The 22,284-nt window shown below is 38.1% G+C and overlaps 2 protein-coding genes across 2 annotated transcripts; one reads left to right on the top strand and one right to left on the bottom strand.

Annotated features, from left to right (window-relative positions):
* Window positions 1-2,037: 2,037 nt before the first annotated feature.
* LOC110455211 lies at window positions 2,038-4,960 on the top strand. The gene is made up of 2 exons (XM_021505192.1): window positions 2,038-2,232; window positions 2,510-4,960. The coding sequence occupies exons 1-2, from the start codon at window positions 2,038-2,040 to the stop codon at window positions 4,958-4,960; spliced, it is 2,646 nt and encodes an 881-aa protein (XP_021360867.1).
* A 1,109-nt stretch (window positions 4,961-6,069) lies between these two features.
* Window positions 6,070-21,035, bottom strand: LOC110455215 (A-agglutinin anchorage subunit-like). Its single transcript, XM_021505200.1, has 6 exons — window positions 20,910-21,035; window positions 20,184-20,355; window positions 13,877-14,088; window positions 10,502-11,155; window positions 7,046-7,330; window positions 6,070-6,713 (listed from the first exon to the last, which is right to left on the bottom strand). Exons 1-6 carry the CDS (start codon window positions 20,968-20,970, stop codon window positions 6,373-6,375), a joined length of 1,725 nt encoding a protein of 574 aa, XP_021360875.1. The 5' UTR covers window positions 20,971-21,035; the 3' UTR covers window positions 6,070-6,372.
* Between the last annotated feature and the right edge of the window lie 1,249 nt (window positions 21,036-22,284).

Here is a 22,284-nt window from a genome sequence, read left to right as displayed (position 1 = left end):
AGACTCTCCTTCGCATCATACTTACCTGCTAGATTGAATAACTACATATGGCTAATTAACTCCACTTTCGCAATAATTACCCGCCAAGAATAAAAAATTAACGCTCCCCTGGTCATGCCTATGACTGGTCCCTCGCGCATGCGCAACCATCTTTTTTCTTGGCGGCCATTTTCAATAGCTGCCTTTCCACATTGCATTCGCATATTTCGGCATTTATACAAGTAAGTGTGTTATTTTGTCGTGTCTATTGTAGCGGAAGCCTGTTAGAGGGTTCCGCTGATTGTTTTAAGTCGTTTTTGATCGGTATCGATCTTTATTTACGTACATATTATTAATTTGCCGTTCGTGGTTTACCGCGACTCGTGTCCACGTGGGACCGGCATGTCTTCGAGATCCAAGAAGTCAGACCCTGGTAAAGGGTCAAATACGACTACTTGCGACTCTAACGATCCTGGTAAAGGGTCAAAGAACTCACATAGTGCTGAGAACCGGGAGAAGGCGTCTCCCGACACAGAATCGACCGAGGGTTACTCGGCATCTAAGGGGTCAGATTCGCCATCTAAGTCGGCGAAGATCACACGGTCTACGACTGCGAGTACTATAAGTACGAAAGGCAAGGGGATGACTAAGTCTGTTGTACTTAACCTCATTCAGGGGGAGTGAGGAGCTTCAAGGATGATATCGGGAGCATGATTAGAGAAGCTATGTCTGCCCCGGTTCCTGCTCCGGCTACCGCCACGAGTGTCGGTCCGGTCCAAAACGAGGATACACTTGATTTGGAGGATTTTGATGATTCCGTCTCCTATGGGGGTTCCCCTTCTAAGAAACGTGTGTGGATTGAGGAACAGAGGTCATCAGTTGGGATGAGTTCTCAGTACACTAGACCACTCACTCATACCTCTCATACCATTACTGGTGTGTCAGCCGAGACAGACTCGGTGAGCGGTAACTCTGATAATGGAAATGAGTTTCCCCAGGATAGAGATACCCCCCCTTCCTGGAATAAGATGATTGCAGACATTCAGAACATGCTGCACATCGAAACAAAAGAGGAACAAACAGTTGTAAGAACTTCCATGCTTGCAGATACATTTGTGGGGTTACCCAATACTCCCAAGGACTCAGGTCCTTCCTTACCGGCTGAGGGCCTTCTGATTAACTCGTGGAAAGAGATTGAGAAATCTTTTCCCAAGTTTGCCTCGTTTAAATCGAGACATAGGTCTCAATATAGGTGGCCTGAATCAGACTTTGACATGTTTGGAAAGGTTCCAGAAGTAGACGCGGCAGTGTCTACATACATTCAGTCGGTTACCCAGAAGGGCAAGATGTCTGGTAAGAGTGATCTACACCCAAAGGATGCTCACAAGGATAATACCTTTGTGTCCATAGACCAGTCACTAAGAAATCAGCAGAGAGCTATTTCCCATGCATCTTACATATTAACAGCGCTTTCTAAAGGGCTGAAGGGTGAGACGGGTACGTCTGACGAGACCATATCCCAACTCCTGGGTAGTCTAGCTGCTACGCTATCAGATGTCGGTGATTTGTCAGTCAGGGCTTCCTCTAGGTGTGTCCTAGCTAGAAGGAATCTATACCTAGACGCTATGCAGATATTTGACAGAAACACTCGCGGTGAACTGTCGAAGGTCCCTCCGGCTGGAGGTTTACTATTTAATAACAAGGTACAGCAGATCACACACCAGTCATCTGAGTTAATCAGAGACGTCAGAGAGACGGCACGAACTTTGAGTAATGTCCAACGGTCAGGTCCAGGCAAGAGACCGGCTATGGCTACTGCTACTAACAAGTCAGAGGACTCCAGGTCAGGTTCTGATAAGAAATTCAGACGCCTAGACAGCGGTAGGGGTCGTGGGTTTGTTTCCCCACTAGCTAATCAGTACAGTCAGAAATCTTCAACATACAATAAGGACAAACGAGGAGCCTCTAGTTTTCCCCTCAATAAGGCCTCAAACTCCTATAGAGGGAGAGGACGGGGTCAGCAACAGAACCCCTAGGAATCACACCCTCAGTCCTCCCATGATAGTCCCATTACTGGAGATACCAGTAGGGGGGAGACTTCTTCATTTTGTGAGAGCTTGGGAGGAGATAACCACAGACAAATTTGTGTTGGGAGTAGTATCGAAGGGATACAAAGTAGAGTTCAGTCAAACACCGCCCATGTCAGAGGCTATGAAGTTCACCAGTGTTCCATCAAACAAACAGAAAGCTCAGGTACTCGTAACGGAGATCGAGGCCCTTCTTGTAAAAGGGGCAATAATAGTAGAACTGGGATCAAACCCAGGACCGGGATTTTAAAACATCCTTTTTGTTGTCCCCAAGAAGACTTGGGGGTTCAGACCCATCCTAAATTTAAAACCGCTAAATCAGTTTGTGAGATACCAACATTTCAAGATGGAAAATCTAAGATCTATTATCCTAGCCTTAAACAAGGGCGATTGGGCAGCGTCGATAGACTTAACAGACGCATACTTACATATCCCTATTCAAGATATCTAAGATTTGCATTCCAGGGAAGAGCTTACCAGTTCGTAGCTCTCCCTTTCGGAATCTCTTCAGGACCAAGGGTATTTGTCAAGATAATCTCGGTAGTACTAGGTTATCTGAGGAGTCGGAGGTTCCATCCTCATGCATACCTGGACGATTGGCTTCTTCGAGAACAATTCCGAGAAAAGTTATTCTCGGCAGTTCAGAGCACGATACCACTGCTAACCAGGTTAGGTTTTCTTCCGAACTGGCTGAAGTCTCAGCTTTACCCTACTCAGGATTTCCAATACATCGGAGCCTGTTTCCGTCTAGACCTAGGGCTGGTCTTTCCTCCAAGGGAAAGAATCTTAACACTAAGAAAACTGTTCTCCATAGTAGAGCAGAGGGAGAGTATTCAAGTACGGTATGTGCTTCAGATCCTGGGTCTGATGAACTCATGCATAGAGGTCATACCATGGGCAAGACTACACATGAGACCCATTCAGCTTTTTCTCCTTTATCATTGGAGACCCAAGACGAAAGACATATATGCTCTCATCCCAGTCAACAAGTTGTTAACAGAGTCCTTCCTTTGGTGGAGAGGGGAGACAACAGTGTTCAGAGGCAGAACACTGACGGACAGATCAGTAGATTTAGTCCTAACTACCGATGCGTCGGGAGAGGGCTGGGGGGCCCACATAGAGAATTTGAGGATCTCAGGGAGATGGGGTCCACAAGAGATATCGAGAGATATCAACTGGAAGGAACTGAAAGCAGTTCAATTAGCAATTACGCAGATTCGTCAACTAGTACAAGGAAGGAAGGTTCTGGTACAGTCGGACAACTCAACAGTAGTAACATACATAAACAAGCAGGGGGGAACTCATTCTCCAGGACTTTGTATGTTAACCTGGAGACTTCTCCAATTCTGTATAACAGAAAAGATAGAACTAAAGTCAATACACATACCAGGCAGGTTAAACCTGACTGCAGATGCTCTATCCAGGAGGTCTCAGATCATTCCAACAGAATGGACTCTTCAGAAACAGATACTGAACCAGGTATTTTATTTTTGGAGAGAACCTCAGATAGATCTGTTCGCCTCAAAACTAAATCATCAGTTGCCTGTATACATGTCTCCAGTCCCAGACAGCCAGGCTTTGGCTGTAGATGCTCTAGCTCAGAATTGGACAGGAATGTATGCTTATGCATATCCTCCAATATCCCTAGTAGCACGGGTGATCAGGAAGGTCCGTCAGGAACACATGACCTTGATCTTAATAGCACCATTCTGGGAGAGACAAGCATGGTTTCCAGACCTAATAGATCTGCTGATAGAGCACCCAATCAGATTACCTCTGAGGGAGGACATAATCAAGCAGCCTCACAACGGCTGGCTTCATCCATCCCCAGACATACTGAAGTTGACTGCATGGAAGCTGTCAGGAGACAGTATAGTGAGGAAGGATTTTCAAGAGCTGTTGCAAACAGAGCAGTTGAGGCTAGACGACCTAGCACATATCAGACATACAATGCTAAGCTGAACCTATATTCAAAATGGGCAGCAGAGAAGAGGTTTGACCCTTTTTCAGCAACTGTAGCTCAGATTGCTGATTTCATGGAGTATCTTTTTTCAGTTAAGAATCTCCAGGTTCGTACTATACAAGGTTATAGATCAGCTATTTCATTAATCCATCCCGGCTGGAATGGAGTTAAAGTGGGTAACCACCCAAGATTAGAAAAGCTGTTGAAGGCCTACTTTAATAGTAGACCTTCTAAGAGAAAGTTATCTCCTACTTGGAGTCTCACACTTGTGTTAAATATGTTAATGAAGGCTCCGTTTGAGCCTCTCATCCATGTTCCGTTAAAGTTTTTAACATTGAAAACTGTGTTTTTAGTTGCAATTTCTTCAGGTAGAAGAAGAAGCGGGTTACAGGCCCTGTGTTGTAAGGAGGGCCATATCAGATGGGATCAGACAGGTGTAGCCTTGATTCCACATCCTGGTTTTTTGGCAAAGAATGATTCTTTGTCATATGTTTCAAAGCGTATTTTTCTTCCAAAGATGGCTAGTTTGTCATCAGTTGAGGAGGACAGGTTAGTTTGCCCGTGTAGGGCTTTGAGTCAATACCTTTTAAGAACCAAGAAGTTCAGAAAGGGGGTAGAACAGTTGTTTGTTACTTACAAGGATAACTTGTGTCATGCTGCTTCAAGAGACACAATTTCAAGATGGATTGTTCAGACTATCGAGAGATGTTATAAAGAGTCCACAGACACAGATTTTTCTATGGCAAAGGCTCATGATACAAGGAGTCTATCGACCTCCATGGCCTTATTTAAAGGCATTTCAATGGAGGAGATCATGGAGGCTGCATCCTGGAAGTCAGAGTCAACATTTACCAATCATTATCTAAAAAACATGAGTCAAGAGACCGGCAGGTTTGCTCGAGCTGTATTGACATCAGAAAGAAGACAGTGATTTGACTTCAGGATCTTGGGGTGAGTATAATTATATTGATTTTTGAAACTCCCACCTCCTATTCAAGCTTTGGATTCTTGAAGTAGCCATATGTAGTTATTCAACCTAGCAGGTAAGTATGATGCGAAGGAGATTACACCCTTTCTGTATAGAGAGGGTTATCTCCGAGCATCATACTTACCTGCTAGGTAACCCGCCCTCCTCCCCACGATTTCATCTTCTGATAGATAACAAATTATGGCCTTCAAAAGATGGTTGCGCATGCCGCGAGGGACCAGTCATAGGCATGACCAGGGGAGCGTTAATTTTTTATTCTTGGCGGGTAATTATTGCGAAAGTGGAGTTAGCCATATGTAGTTATTCAACCTAGCAGGTAAGTATGATGCTCGGAGATAACCCTCTCCATACAGAAAGGGTGTATTCAATCCTTAAATGAAATCGAAATAATATTCACAGCATATTTACAATATTTTCGAGTGTAGTATTACATTGAGATGGCCGTTTTTCGTGTATGAAGCGTGTGTTGTGGTGCTCTGGAAGGTGTTGTAGCAGGTGGTGTTGCGTCCTTGTTAATACATAGACAATTCACAATAATACATTAGCTAACGATATAATAAAAAAAGTAAGTTACGTGATTCTATTTGGACAATCTACTTACAGGGTAGTGTGTAATAATACCGGCCGCTTGCACGTCGTTGTCTATACATTATTTGGCGATGTTGTTTCCTGATGCGCTCCTTGTTGTTTGATATGTTTTGTCGTTCCTTCATGTACACGTCTGCTTGCTGTTGTATTCGTGTTGGTGGAGGAATTTATTTATTTCATTGTTATTTTTTTTTAAAGAATTCTCGGAAAATGTGGTTTTCTTTTCAGAAATAATTTATTAAAGCTATAGATATGCCTGAAAAAGCAGTTTTCAACACTTAACTACGGTTTGTGGCAGCAGTACGGGGATCCTTAAGCTCCATATCAAGCTCCGTGAAGTTTGTGATTGGATTATTTACAATTATGGTAAAACCTATTTACAGGTTACTTGACTGTATACAAACGTACCTAACAATGTGGTATTACAAAAACATTTTAATGGGAAATAATTCATTTTTGTAATTTCATGTCATTAAATGCATGCAAGATACATATTTGTAACAATGAAACTTTTTACAGATTGATTAAGGATTAATGTGAAATAAGGATTTCAAATTGACAAAAAGCGTAAAAATTCATAATAATGGATACAGATGAAGTTGTAGTCTCGCTCAACCAGACGCTTATTTACTGCGTAATTTCCTGAAGTACTTTGCTCATACAACAAAAGTCTGGTTGAACGAGAATTATCAAAACGTGAATGAAAGCGTCCTTGGGACCTGTCAACTGAAGATTTCTGGGAAAGTGTCAACCCATAGCCAATGCATTTACGGTTGTGTCTCCTCATGTTTCTTCTGGCAAGATCTTTTCAAAAATTTGAATAGTGTGATAAAGTGGGTAATATCGGCTACCACAACGAAACCGAATATCACCACTAGCAGCGCAATACCCATTGATCCAATTCCAACGGCGCTCGCCCGTTTGTCCTCAGCACTTATCAGGGTTCTTTGGTATTTTTGTGTTTCATTTTTCTTAATTGAAAGTTTGTCTTTTAATAGGTGTATCTTTTCTAGCAGATCAAGCGTATACTGTTCCGATACATTTCCCGGTGGATCCCAGTTGAAGTCCAATTTACACGAGCAAGCCGTTCCCAAAATCAGAACTGAAGCTGCAACGGAAATGTGTTTGCCATAATTATTAAACGTACGGCATCAAATAACATCGAATATAAAGAAATAATGTCTATAAATAGTTACAATGTAATTTCCAACGATGTAATTTGCCGAGACACTTTTTTTGACTGATCATGATATGATGTAAATTCAAATAGGTACCTGGAAGTTGATATGTCAATATATTCTGGATGATGAATCCTTCCATATTGCTAGTATATATTTCCAAGGCAGCAGTCATTTTTAACGTATGCACAAAAGAGCAGACATGTCTCTAAAAGAGAGACGTACACTTTATGATAATTCCTGTCTCTACGAAAACACGTACCTTGTATTTTTAGGAAGACCACAGAACCAGTTGCTGTCACCAAAACAGAGGGAGCACGCAATTTTGTCGGTTCATCAATGTAGTACAGGATGCACTCGTTAGAAGTCGAGGAAGTGATTGTTACTGCCCAACATTGGAACGAGTTCATCTCGGTGTCTAAACACGTCTGCTTACAGCTGTCTACGTTTCCAGTGATTGTAAGTGCAATAGGATTTGCTACACTAGATACAAGGTTTGTGTCAACAATACTGTTTCCTTGGTGTTCCGTGAAGCCAACGATTCCTGCTGAAGAAAGATAAACAATCGTGATCATAAAATTAACAATTCCAAACCTCTTGGCCCTAAATGACCACAGCCGTCGATAGGCCGTTAAACACAAATAACAAACAAACAAACAACAAATTATCCGAGGTGAACTCATTAGGACAAATCTTATTATTCACAGCCTATATACATACTGTTAAAGAGGAAATTTTCGCGATGTAGAAAATCTCGCGTCTGTCGCATTGAGTTAATATTCCATTCTACAATACAGAGCATATGCACTGTGTACTTTGTTATACTCGCCGAGGATTACATTTGGCTATATTCGCGGTCAACAAAGAGGGCGCGAAATAATATACCCAGCGAAAATTAATATATACCGGTATATTTACCGAGATTATGCGAAAACCTGTTAACCCGTTTACTGCCGCTAGTAGTTCTGATTAAGACCGACCGCAAAATATTAGCCCCACGACAGAAAACATCTGTACAGTAATAGAATATCTCCTGAAATAGTTTGTTCTAGTTAAAATTCCATAAAGGGACTTTTAATATGAATCTTTTGTAGACCACAATAACATCAGAAAACGTTGCACAAACACACTGAACATCACAACATCAAAATTAGGTCCAGATAAAGTGAACAGGTAAGAATTAATTTATAAGGAAGACAGTCTCCGTGAATAAGTTCAGATACGGGGAAACGGCTGACGTCACGCGCTATTTCCTAAGCAAATAAAAAAATGAAACACTACTGCCAGATTTTGATTAATTAATGTTTAAATTTTGAGGAAAAGATAATCTGAAAGTAATGAAAAAAACCCACATCAAACTAGCGTCGGTTAAAGACTCGAAAGGAGTTTTAAGTAGTAAGTTTTTGAAAAAAAACATATTTAACGGGCGCAGTGTCACTGAAATTGTCAATAGTAGAAATCCATTGAATTCCTATGGCTGTGTATTCTTACACTGCAAATACAAATGTAGCTGTGGCGGATATGACACGGAAATGAAACTTCTCATAGAGATGATAAAGAAGGACACTGTGACACACAGAGAAAATGACCTAAAACAATAAGTATGCTAAAGATTGCGAAACAGAAAAATAACTTCATCTTACTTTCGCTTTATTGCATTTTCGTTCCTAATATTTGTATACGTCTGAACAGAAATAAGGCGTTCTAAGTTGTAACTATTGACTTCTATAAGGTTATCTGCATAAACATGTAAATTGAAAACTCAAAATGGTGATCTCGATGTCTCTAGTGGTTCATGTAATTAGAGACATGAATGACATTTCGCCGCTGATGCTGAAGAAGAGATAACAATTATTATTCAAAAGCTAATTTTACCTTAAACGTTACAGTTATCTCTCAGGAAGACGCATGCTGTGTTTCCTTTTAAATATTCAAACGCGAAACTCTCTGTAGTATTTAAGAGATCGTTACTGGGATAAACAACGCTTACCTCGCTATATGTAAACATTTTACCAGTAGGTACATGTACATGTAGTGAGTTAAGACATTTCAGGAACAAAATCCCGTTCTTATATGACATAACATGTTGTGAAGACGTCAAACCAGACACAAACGAATGTATGACAAGTGGGGTTAATGCACAATTAAAACATAGATTACAAATAACGATAAATAAACTGTATAAATAAATAAATTTATTAAACAAAATAAAATTACTCATTGATTTACAGTGATTAACAGCGCCTATGTGTACCATTTTTGTCTCTGGCATATTTTTTTTCAAATGGTGTTTTCACATGAATGTAAATGAAAAAAATATGTAAACTCCTGTTGTTTTAAAAAAGGAAATATTATATTCACTAAACTGTACAATCACAAGGGCATTATTGTCAGCATAAAGTTACTGATTTATTTTTACAAATATTACATATTCCAAAGATTTCTTTCGAGGTCGTTCAATTTGTTCCTTTTACATATATATCTATTACTAGATATAAAAATTCAAGAAGCACATTTTAATAATATTGTTTTTCATTATTACATAACGCAAAAGAAATTATCATTTGTATTGCATCATATGACTATTTCGTTTATTTAAAACTCATCAGTGGTGCTTATGGTCAAAAGAGTGAAAATCGACGTCTTAAGTATCCTGTAAGTTGTTGCAGTGTTTGCTTGCTGAAACAGATACATGGTAATTTATTCCTCAACAGGTACTTCATGCTAACCATGGATGAACACGTTACTGTGAAAGTTGAAATTGTCGCAGCGTGGAAATGTTCGTGTTTTTCGAGTTGTACAAATGAGCGGGAAAATATCCACACGCGAAAATATGTATTATTAGATTATATCGAATATAAATATATATGATTTTTAGGTTTCTGAACTATTGGCATCGCGAAAATTTCCAAATCGCGATCCGTCTAAATTGTGTAATGCACGTGAACATTTCCATTTACAATAATTTGAAATATAAAAGGAAATAGTCTAGTAGCATCTAGGTTGTACATGCTTTACGTAGCACTGACAAACCTTGGTTTGTTGTTGATTAATTATCCAGGTTACATTGACGCTGCCGTAACAGTTTCAACATTTGTAGCCAACAAAACATATTAGAAAAGTTCGGAATACAAAACTGTTTAATTACAGTGTTTTCTTAATTTAAAAGTATCACAGAGGAATAATATTTCATGAATTTTATAGTATCTCGGATGAAAAGTGTTTGGTAAATTTAACAGTATCACAAAGGAATAGTGTTTCATAAATTTAACAGTCACGGAGGAAAAGTGATCGTAAATTCAATAAAACATATGTACAACGGAGGAATAGTGTTTCGTAACTTTAATATATCACGGAGGAATAGTATTTCGTAAATTTAATAATACATATAAATCACAAAGGAATAGTGTTTCGCACATTTTATAGTATTACGGAGGAAAAATATTTCGTAAATTTGATGATACATATGGGTATCACGGAGGAATTGAACTAGTTTTATTGAAATGTACATGATCTAAGAAAAATTATGTGGCATCGTTCTTGCCATGTCTTATTAGGTTTGCAGAGCAATACACATATATTTTCAGTTGGAGTGTTAATGCGTTTTGAAGTGTGAAAGATGACATAGTTTTTAAAATTGCCAAACTCACAGGAGCAAAAACTAGTGAGCAGGGACATACCAAACAAATATTATAACGTAAGGTCATCAAAACTTTACCTTGTGATGCTGTCGTAGGTAGCCGTATGGGGTTATTGTCTGGGGAAGTTGTGGCTGTGGCAATACCATCAGTAACACTATAAACCAGGGACTGATACATGGCAGTTGAGACAATACTGCCATCGACACTACTTCCTGTAGATTGTTGTATGGTAGTGGTGTCAACACCACCAACACCATCACCTGTGGTAGTAACAACACCATCACCTCCTATAACTAATTGCCCGGCACCTGTGGTTGTCTCCACAGTGGTGGTTGTTATTGTCTCCACGGCGCTTGTGGTTGTCTCCGTTGTGGTTGAAGTAGTCTCCGCTTGAGTTGTTGTTGTCTCTGTGGCGCTTGTTGTCTCTGCTTGGGTTGTTGTTGTCTCCGCGGCGCTTGTTGTTGTCTCCGCGGCGCTTGTGGTTGTCTCCGCGGTGGTTGAAGTAGTCTCCACTTGAGTTGTTGTTGTTGTCTCCGTGGCGCTTGTTGTCTCCGCTTGGGTTGTTGTTGTTGTCTCCGCGGCGCTTGTAGTTGTCTCTGCGGGGGTTGTAGTTGTCTCCGCTTGGGTTGTGGTTGTCTCCACAGTAGTTGTAGTTGTAGGGGTGGTTGTTGTCGTAGGGTTACCGTTGATACCACCTACCGAGTCACTCCCTGTACACCTCCCGGGTGTAACTATGGTATAACAATGGTATAACAACATAATTAAAGTTTTTAAATTCTCTAGTTATAGTATGTTCTATCAGACATTTTTCATTTTGTGGAAGACATAGTACGGAGCAAAGAGACGGACATTGAGACGAGCAAATTCGAGAAGACAACAAAATCCTTTTCAATGCAACTCTAACCCCTGCAGATAAGATACTTGATAATTCCACTGTAGTATTTCGAAGTATACTGAACGGCAAAAGTGTGGTGCGTGTGAAAATTTTTACAAGATTTACAATTAAGTGCCTTCTACAGGGTTATCGACGAGTTGGATAATATATGTCAACCGATTCCCTGTAGCAGAACAACGACGTAAACCGGCGCCATGCCAGGATCCTTAATCAATGAATAACGTCGAATCAAAACCACGTTTAGTGTTGTCCATGCGAAAATGTTGTTTGGCAGAAGTGAATAACAATAGCGGACACACAAGATATTGACGTCTTAAGTGTATTCTAACTGTGTACAATTTTGACGTCACATTACGTGAAACGTTGATAACGTATGCCTTTTTAGTAGTTGACAGCATTCCTGATTCTGTGTAAAATATGTCTCCAATACTTTGATTTTACATTTACGGTTTAAAATTGACTTCATCGTGAAAAAAAAAATTCTTTTAAATATTGTGTATTTTTAGTTTTGCTGGTCAGTATAGTTATCTCCCCTGATTGTTATTTACAGCAATTGAGTAATTTCCATCGACTCATCCTAATGCATAGCTACAGTTGTTGGCGTTAGTAGGTTAATCCATAAGTTGCTTGTGTACACATTAATTTCCTGAAAGTTTGTCCAAAACATTTCATGCCCGTTTTGATAAATATTTGTATACATTGTAATATCCTTTATCCCGTAGGATAAAACTAATTACAGACAAAGAGGAACACATAATGGTCTTGCCTTTGCCTTCATAGTGCCATCCTTCGCTCCTGCACTATGTCATCCTAGATATCCAGGGTTTACGCTCACTTTCGCTCTCTACACCCCTGCACAGTGTGCAGTACCTTGTGGACGAGACGAGAAGACTAGTCTAATCCTTTGATGTAAATCAAAAAAATCTCGCGAAGTGAAGTCGGGCGTCCCTCGTATGTAATCTTCAAAGGACATGTATCAGCCTAGTGATTGGTCAGGCATGTTTACCTGAAACCAATCAAACAGCTACCTTTGTGCCTTCAATTATGTTATGACATACTCCAGGGGTGCAGAGAGCGAAAGTGAGCGTAACGCCGAGATATCGAGGATGTCATAGTACAGGAGCGAAGGAACAATATATACTTTTAGTTAAGGGTCGCTAGACGTTTCATTCGTAATATGGAAATTTAATTAAGCATAGGACGTATACTGCACCATCATAAAATGTTCATTTCATCTATCAACCCAGTAAAATACCAGTGGCTTCGATTCTTACCGACTCATATTAAGAGAATTTCTGTTAACCTGATACTGCATATATCGTCAAATAAGTTTTACCAACCAGAGGTCGGGTGATCGATCAATAGCGAAAACATTAAATAACCACATGTGTTACATGTAGTGTACATACATGTACATGCAATATTCGCAGAGGTCCGATAGAGACTCGTAGTCACCACGTCCCATCATTTTGTACCAGACACGGTTGGAATGAGTTTCCATAATGTATTTCCTGTTTGTTTACCTGAAGCTATGTACAGGTGTATGTACACACTGTTAATACTTTATACGCATTGTTTGCTAAATAAAGTGATCGTTTTATTGCGATGACCCCGTATTTCCGTCCTCATATGACCCTGGCTGTTGCGAGGACGTTTAACCCCAATCAAATCAAAACCCTGCAATTGCTTGCTCGTGTGGGTCTCGGAATCAGCGCCTCGTGCTGGGTTAACATCATCTTATATATCCAAGGGTAACGCTCACGTACGTGCTCTGCACCCCTGGAATATGTTATAGCAAAATTGAAGGCACACAGATAGTTGTTTGATTGGTCTCAGGTATAAAAATATCCGGACCAATCGCTTGGCTGATACCTGTCCTTTGAAGATTACATAGAAGCATTGCTCGACTTCAAAGTTGGTCCTTTTTTACCGTTATGCGACCGCGAGATTCTTTTGATGTACGCCAACAGATCGAACTAGTACTCTGTCTCGTCATCAAGGTGGCGCACACTGACCTTGTATTTCTAGATGATTATATGTAACGCTCCGTGACATCTGTCAGACAAAGGAGCGTCAGCGATATACAAATAACTTAAAATCGTAGATGTGGTAAACTAATTTTCATGAGATGTCTTAACGCTATAATACGTTCAATCGTGTTCTCCCTGATATGTTTATGACGAAAAGCACCTCATAGTATACCCATGAAGCTAAGTTTAAGTAATTTGGAAAACAAAATCTTTTCCTTTTAAGGATCCCTGCACCACTGCTGAAACTGTATCTATGAGTCGGAAACCTTTTACCGGATGCAAATATGTTTAACCAATCATTTTTGATAATAATTCGATCCACTGCGGACTTTCGTATTAACAAATAATGAAGTTGAAACAAATAATAATGATAAAACCCCAAACAAACAACAGTTCTATCAGAGACTGTGTATTTTGCCTGCCTAAGGATAAGGATCCTTAATTCATGAATATTTAATTGTTTTTATGATTTAATTTAATTTGATAAGAAATACACGTGGATTGCAAATTATACTTAAATGACTTACTTCTTTCACAAATATACGATAGACTTTCTCCGTAACATGAAGCTGTTGCCCATTTGCCATTTACGATTTTGCCACAAGTGTTTGACCAGCAAATCTCAGGTTGACCCGCACCCCAGTTCGTCCATGAACATGTTGGGTCTGAACCACCCCATGTGTAGGCTGTGCAGTCACTACTGTACGTCTTTAGGCCAATCCAATACGTGGAGCCAAGGCTGTAATAGTTACCAACATAATTACATTTTACAAGTGAAATTTTGAGAATTATTTATCCTAAAAAGTGCATAGACTGAGTGAAAAATATCAAAATAGTATTCACACTCCTGAAATATCTTTTGTATTACTAAAGACACTGTTAGATATTCTTTTTTTACGAAAACCTTCCCCGGGTCGCGAGGCGACACATCAAGCTGACAAAACTTGATCATGATTCCTTAACCACTCGTGAAAGATATCAAAATATTAGCAACACTCGTGAAATATATTTGGTATTACTGAAGACACTGTTAGATATTCTGTTTTTTACGAAAACCTACCCCGGAACTCGAAGCGACACATTAAGATGACAATAATTGATCAGGATCCCTTAACCACTCGTGAAAGCTATCAAAATAATAGCAACACTCGTGAAATGTCTTTGGTATTACGGAAGACACTGTTAGATATTCTGTTTTTACGATAACCTACCCCGGAACGCGAAGCGACACATTAAGATGACAATAATTGATCAGGATCCCTTAACCACTCGTGAAAGCTATCAAGATATTAGCAACACTCGTGAAATGTGTTTGGTATCACTGAAGACACTGTTAGAAATTATGTTTATTACATTTGTTTTACGAGAACCTGCCCCGGAACGCGAAGCGACACATCAAGCTGACAATACTTGATCAGGAGCCCTTAATCACTCGTTAAAAATATGAAAATAATAGCAACACTCCTGAAATATCTTTGGTATTACCGAAGACACTGTTAGATATTTTGTTTTTACGAAAACCTACCCCGGAACGCGAAGCGACACATTAAGATGACAATACTTGATCAGGATCCCTGAACGACTCGTGAAAGCTATCAAAATATTGGCAACACTCGTGAAATGTGTTTGGTATAACTGAAGACACTGTTAGATATTCTGTTTTTACGAAAACCTTCCCCGGAACGCGAAGCGACACATTAAGATGACAAAACTTGATCAGGATCCCTGAACGACTCGTGAAAGCTATCAAAATAATAGCAACACTCGTGAAATGTCTTTGGTATAACTGAGGACACTGTTAGGTAGCAGTATACAGTAGAGGGTTGTGGACAAGGGTGATATTTTTGTTAAATGGCTAACCCCTGTATAATGATATGTAAACAAAAATATAAAAATAAAACTGTATTAAAATTGGTATAAGCATGCTGAAGTGGGCTATGTGAGCTTCACATTTGTAAAAAAAGAAGATTTTTTTGGTTCGAGAATAAAATTTTGGCCATAATCCGAAAGGGTGCCTACACATGAAAAGCTAGCTTTACAGGAGGTAAAATTTTGACAAAAGCACACGACGCAAAATTGCAAAAAATCAAGTTTTACAACTTTACTGGGACCCAGATAATTCTGCAACCAGGAAGGTAAACTTTAATTTCAGACAGAACTAAGGAAAAAAATTACTAGTTGCGGGGGTCAAATTCTGGGTCAAAAATAGCAATTTTTGGCATTTTTTGGTAATTTTTGATGTGGTAACCATGGTTTTCACACAAGTAACATACATAGAAAAAAGAGGTTTATAACTTCTCAGTACTTTATATGTATTGTAAATGTAATGCAGTTTACAAATATATATACATGTACACATGTGTTGTGTAGGGTAAATCCGCTGTGTTTACATTTCCTCGACATGTGCCTTGTTTATCAGAGTCGGGCCATTTCTACTGTACACTGCTACCTTAGAAATTATGTTTATTACATTTGTTTGACGAAAACATGCCAGAAGCATTTACTTTTGAATGACTGTAGGTCAGACTTACATTAACTGTTATAGCTGCATAAGATCCGTTTGACCTTATGCGTGATGTTTTGGCTCAACGTGGGAACAGTAAAAGGATAAATATTTCGTTTCTCTGTTCTAATAAAATCAATATCTATTTAAAACATATTTTAGTCAAAATAATTAAAATATGTTTTAACAATATAACTTACATAAAACAATTTTAAAGCAAGAAGAAGTTGCTTTAAATTCCGCTTCATTAAAAAGCCTCAGTTTGACCATAAAACGTTGTTAAAATGTCAAGGAAAAGAATAATAAAGTAACTTTCTACTATCCCTGTTAATACTCAGAGAGGAATATCTATAGTAAAAAGTCCTATCGTGCTCCTTTGTTTTCACAGAAATGTATGGGCTGTAGTTGACTGAATATATCTCTATTGCTCAGGTCATTTTATAGTTGTCCTTTTCACTAGACAGTCTAGAAAATTGAAGTATATGAACTATCATTTCTGTAAACTCTTTCCTAATTTTGCAACTGATCCTAGGTTTTCTTTCCAAATATTTGAACAGAAAGCCAAGACTATCCAATGTCTGTGCATGTTGCATGGGACGTACTAAACTTCCATTAAGTGCCCTACGCAATTGGAATATCTTTCATATTCTCAAACAAGGAAAGGCTTATGCGTCAGAATATTGATCAAAGGAATGTCATTATGAGTTGATTGTGTGCAAAAAGCAATCTTGACTGATAAAGCCACAAGCCAATTCACGACATTCATCAAGTTTTCTGTACGTGTAACTCCAAGAATTACTGGTATTGTTAATCCAAATATGGACCGTGATTGGTTGAATGCTGTGATCATGTAATTTCTTTTTTTTGTGGTATCTTTAGTAAACATAGGTCGAAAAAATTCATTCAGTGAGTGAATGATTTTATCAAATTGGATGAAAGGTAAGTGCACCTAAACTTCACTAAAAGGAACAACTATATTATGAAATGATTCGGTGTAAGATGTCATGATAATCTGACATGTTGTCTTCTGCATGTCTATGTATGGCATGACCTGTTGTCTCTAATAATTTAGCTATTCTACTTTCAGTACATTATATACAACTACTATGTGCATCTCTTTACGCAATATTCTTGGAGTATCAATTAGGTTCTGAGTAAGAGAATCAGAAATATTCAAGTAATAGTAATTTAAACGTATTCATAGAAAATTCAACCTTATTGGAAATGAGCTACTGTGACCTTTTTGTTACTGACTCACATCACCTTTTGATTGATATGTCTTCAATATAATCATTAATCTAATAACTGTTCATAAAATCTAATTATTCATACAAATTAAAAACAAACATAAAACACAGAGAAAGGTTATAGGGCTTAAATCGGGAAGATGTCATTTCCTCCTCCACTTTGACCCAAATAATCCGAAGACGTCACCTGGATTTTCTGAGACCTCATTCTTACACAGGTTGTTCAAGTCGAATGTCCATGTTATAATTTTTGTATATTTCTAACCCATACCAATTCTATCACAAAAAGCGTGTAAATAAAAAAATACGCGTTCTACAATGGTTTGTACTAGCAAACCATGTGAATTAAGAAAATCGCCAGCAGTCTACCACCATGTATGTTGAAAGATGAATTCAAGACACATAGGTTTACACTGAGTTAAAACTGAGTTATAATACAGTTTGCCAAAATTGAAATGCCCTGCACTATATATATATGTAGAGCTGTTTTGTCCGTCTACGACCCATCTACAATGCTAGGGGCCAAAAGGTGGATTCCAATTGATCTAAACTACTGTTGAAACAAAACAAAAGGAGTAGTTCAACGTAATGGCAGATCAATAATGAGGATCACTGGATCACTGTGACTTCGTAGGTTATGGCAAACCCAGGGGACTAATAAATCCACCAGCGTGTTTTACCAACTTGGACAGTATCTAGAAACATGAACGTGAGACACATATATATGTACTGACCGCATAGCTTGACCCTATGTTACAACCTTACAGGGAGGCTCTGTATCATTGTTTTATACTGACAATAACGTGCTTAAATGTACTTTTGAGCGAGAGATATGACTTCTATTAGGTCAATAGTCCATACTGACAAAATGCTAATCAAAAAACAATTCAGTGTCATCAGTTAACGAACTTTATTTGATGATTGATTTTGATAAAAATTTATACAATAATCAAGTCAGAGGATTCCTTGTATGGGTACATATTTCAGGGTGTCGATATCAAAGTCGATGTAACCACGAGGGCCTTTCAATAAACTCTATCACTAGCATCATGGATCAGATACTGCATATAGTTTGAACTTTGGTATATTGGCCAGACACTGGAATATTGCACTACCAAGGGGTCAACTAGAGGCAAACCGTTTCCCAGAGAGTTTTTCTTCAGTAAGGAAAGCATGATGAAGTCTCAAAAGACATGTCTGGTGAAAAGGTTGGGTGGTCAATCTGTACTACATTGTTCCTTCTCCGACTTCAAAAACACCTGTTCAGCATTGCTATTGTGGGATGAAGCATTGTTGTGAATGGGCTGGATGCCATTCAACCATTTACTTAGAAACTTGCACATGTAGAATCGTTTGACAGGCTTCAGGCCTTAATTTCTGTAAAACTTTGCAGACAGAGTTTTCCCTTCCTTGTACGGTATCTAAACCTAAGGTCTACTAAAATAGGAAAAAACGGCATACACAACGTTCTTGGTACTATATATGTCTTGCAATCACTTGCCTTTCTTGATTTCTAGACAACAAATGCTTTCTATTTATGCATTTCTAGGGTTTAAAGTAAGAAATCCAGGTACCATACCCTCTTAGTAACTCAGATATCTTTCTTAAATCGGAATGACCGTACTTTTCCGGTATATGTTTAGCACTTTTCAAAAGTTTGGCTTTTTGTTCAGATGACAGCTAATGTGGGATCCATCCGGCTCCAGGCTTCTTTAATTTCAAGCACTTGGTCAGAATGTGACGTGTATTGTCTTCTGAAATGCCAATAGTATGAGCTATCGACCATCGTCCTCAATTAATTCTTTCACAGCAGCAATGTTCGTTGATGCTGTAAAAACTTGCCTGTCTGGCCGTGTGTCCTCTTTGATGTTAATTTTACCATTCTCGAATTAGTTCGCTCAACTAAAACAGTTCCCAATATGACGACAGAGGTGCCTTTCATAATTATGTAGCAGCGCACCATGGTTTGTTATAGGATCGTGTTTCAGATTAAGTCTTGGCCTTTATTTTAGCAATGAAAAGTAACCACTAGTTAGGAATGCATACAGTTCATCAATGAATCAATGTTTGTGTTGTAGTCATATTAACAGCTATGGTCACATTTAAGGACGTGCCAGGTTTTAGTGGTGGAGGAAAGCCGGAGTTCCTGGAGAAAAACCACCGTCAGTTCCTGGCGATTGCCCCACGTAGACCTCGTACCCGCAGCCCAGTGGTAGCAGAATGTAAGACGCCTTAACCACTTGGCCACCGCGACCCCGTCATTAATAAATAACAAACAATTATTGTCAGAAGATGTCGACACTTTGCACGTGCATTGTTCTTAATTTGTTTTTTGCAATTTGTCAAGACGCTAAACTGTTTGTTGTCCGTTAGTATATGGGAGCCTTGTTAACTCACCGTTGTCGACGTCATACCATTAGTCTACGACTGCTATTGAAAATTGTGACAGAATTTATCGATCGGCTCTAGTTTTTATAGAACATTATCAAACACTGGAGCTAAATTCACTTGGCGGTTTTATCTACCTTTACAATGTTGTCATAACAGTTCCGTAAGTCATTAATGTTTTAGGAAATGATTCACCAACACAATGTCAATGGTAGTGCATAACTAATTTAGATTCCCAATTTTCTTAGCTATCCAATAATGTCAAAAACTAAATATATCTGTCCCTTACTCTTACGCTGACTTTAATTGTTGCTTTTATTCAAGTTTTCTTATCCATGTTTTATGTAGCTTCAAACCTATATGCATCTAATTCCAAAGCGTAAAACCCTGTAAGTGTGAGGTGCTGTATCCTACATTGTGTCGTAAGAGGCGATGCATGCTAAATGGTCTTCTTGTAGAATCGGAGTTTTTCCTTTTCGAATAGATTAATACTATATCTAAAATATTAATTCTTTACTTCAAAGTGCTAATAGTATCAAATTTATTGGCCAAACTTGCAATAATTCCATCAAAAGAAAATGATAGTAAAGAAAACGAAATAAATGCATCACAAATACATTATATGTAGTTCTTACATTAACGAAGTTTCCACAGTAACAAAAAAAGTACGTAGAGTTCATTCTGCTCAATACTTACAGATGTGTTTTCATAGAATCATTAAGAGCAAGCAGGTCTTCCCACTTTTGCAAATTTTCTATACGTAATAGTTTTTTGCCTTCAGTTTCACACTTAATCTTCCCCTTTTCCCATGTCACGGAAGCATCAGGGTATACTCTGATATCCTCGCTTGTCAATGGATATATGGTTCCTACAACAATGTTGCAAACTGTTACTAATATGCCGATATGTTATCATATTTGTTTTTATTAATGTACTTAAAGCCTAGCAAAAATCAAATAGGATGAATATGAGATTGCTTAAATGATATAAATATTAACAAAAACATAAATATATGGTATACAGTTGGATGTGAAATCAATGAAGAAAAAATGGAGAAATGGAGAACTAATGGAGAAAAAATAACTAAAGGTTCAGAGTGAAGTCACTGTACCTTTTTCCTGACAGTCCACATTGTACAGGAACGAAAACACCCTGAACTTTCTTTTAAATACCTATTTCATCGACAAGAATACAACGTGGGAATTCTTTTGTGGAAATAATATAGACAAGCCCCATTTCTAGAATATCGAATTATTCATACAAAAAATAGATTCTAATAATTTTAATCACTTCGATGTCTGATCCCAAGTTTCGAACTAGTGGGAGATAATTATAAGCTTATAAAAAATTGCAGATGTATGAAAACTTAGCGGCTGGTAGCCAATCTAATATTAATAGAAAAGTGAAGTGAATGTTACTCACCAATAACGAAAGAACTGATAATAAACACAATCAGTATATCCATCTCGATGATTTTGTACATCTAACGTCTTTGTGCATTGTGTTGCAGTGCAAGTTTATGACTCTGACGTCAAAAATATGCGCAGACATAGGAATATTACCGACAGATGAGGGTCTGGTGGAGCAACCTGCATTGTCCAGGTTACTAGTAGTATTCACAGAGATACGTTACTTTCGTTTCCCTCTATAATACTTAGGTTTTTGTATCCTGGTATGATAAAAACTATATAAATTCTATAATGATAATTGCACATGAATAGTATTTGATCATTATTGTGTGAATAATCCCCTCTCTAACCTCATGATAGAAAATTATCAGAATTGTAATGACACATATGGAATGGAACAGTCCCATATCATAAATATTTCAATGTAGAACGTACTGTACAACATCCAGTCCCTCAACGGGCAATTGTGCACTAGGCTATGAAACAACACGTTGGGGTTTAAGGACATATCAAGATACATGTCTGTCAACAACACAACGTAATTAACAAATACCTGATGCATGCTTTATCAGTTTTTCTGATAGATATTTATTCCTGTATCCTTGGTAGATAAAAGTGGTTCTAAAAATACAGTTATTTTGCTTTTCATGTATTATTTGGGATTGATAGGTAAAGCATATCATAAAAACAATATACTCATGATCGAAAAGACTTTCAAGGGAAAGTTATATCTCACTTCTGATATTACTACATATATATTTTTAGAATATTTTCTTTAGAGCCATTATCAAAATATTATATAGAAATTAATGGATATTAAAAAAATGACGTATGAATTATACATTTTGTTATTTAATGTAAACAGACTTCCTACCGAGCACATGACCTTTCGGTGGTGTGCCTCTGTTTAACAGTATTGTAAATTGCAAACAATGCATTATTTTGCATTTTTTGTTTCTAAAAGAAGGTTTATGAATTGCGCAGAGGTTAACAATAAGCGAGGGAATTTGTCCCGCTGTTCTTTAATGCAATTTGAATTGTATACACCTAATTAAAGAATCGTTATCAGGCCTTCGTTTATCGACCAAAGTGTGATGCATGGCTGTTTTTTTTGCATATATTAGTATGTAACGAGATAACTTTGACGAATAACAATAATTTCAGACATTTGACGGGAGGATTCCGAGGATAGTTGTCTGTAAATATTTAATTTTGCAATTATCCGATTGTGAAACCAATTATGTTTGAAAGTCTGTAAATTCTAACAAAGGGGTTGTACTGCCAATTAATGATATTTTGGGGACTCGTATTTTGGAGGTGCTGATTTTCGTCGTTGTATTGTCAGGCCAGATGAAGTCTGGTATTATATATATTGTTGTTAACCCCAT

Source organism: Mizuhopecten yessoensis, unplaced genomic scaffold (genome assembly GCF_002113885.1).
Source record: "Mizuhopecten yessoensis strain PY_sf001 unplaced genomic scaffold, ASM211388v2 scaffold8167, whole genome shotgun sequence".
Classification (NCBI taxonomy): domain Eukaryota; kingdom Metazoa; phylum Mollusca; class Bivalvia; order Pectinida; family Pectinidae; genus Mizuhopecten; species Mizuhopecten yessoensis.
This window is presented reverse-complemented; position numbering and strand designations above follow the sequence as displayed.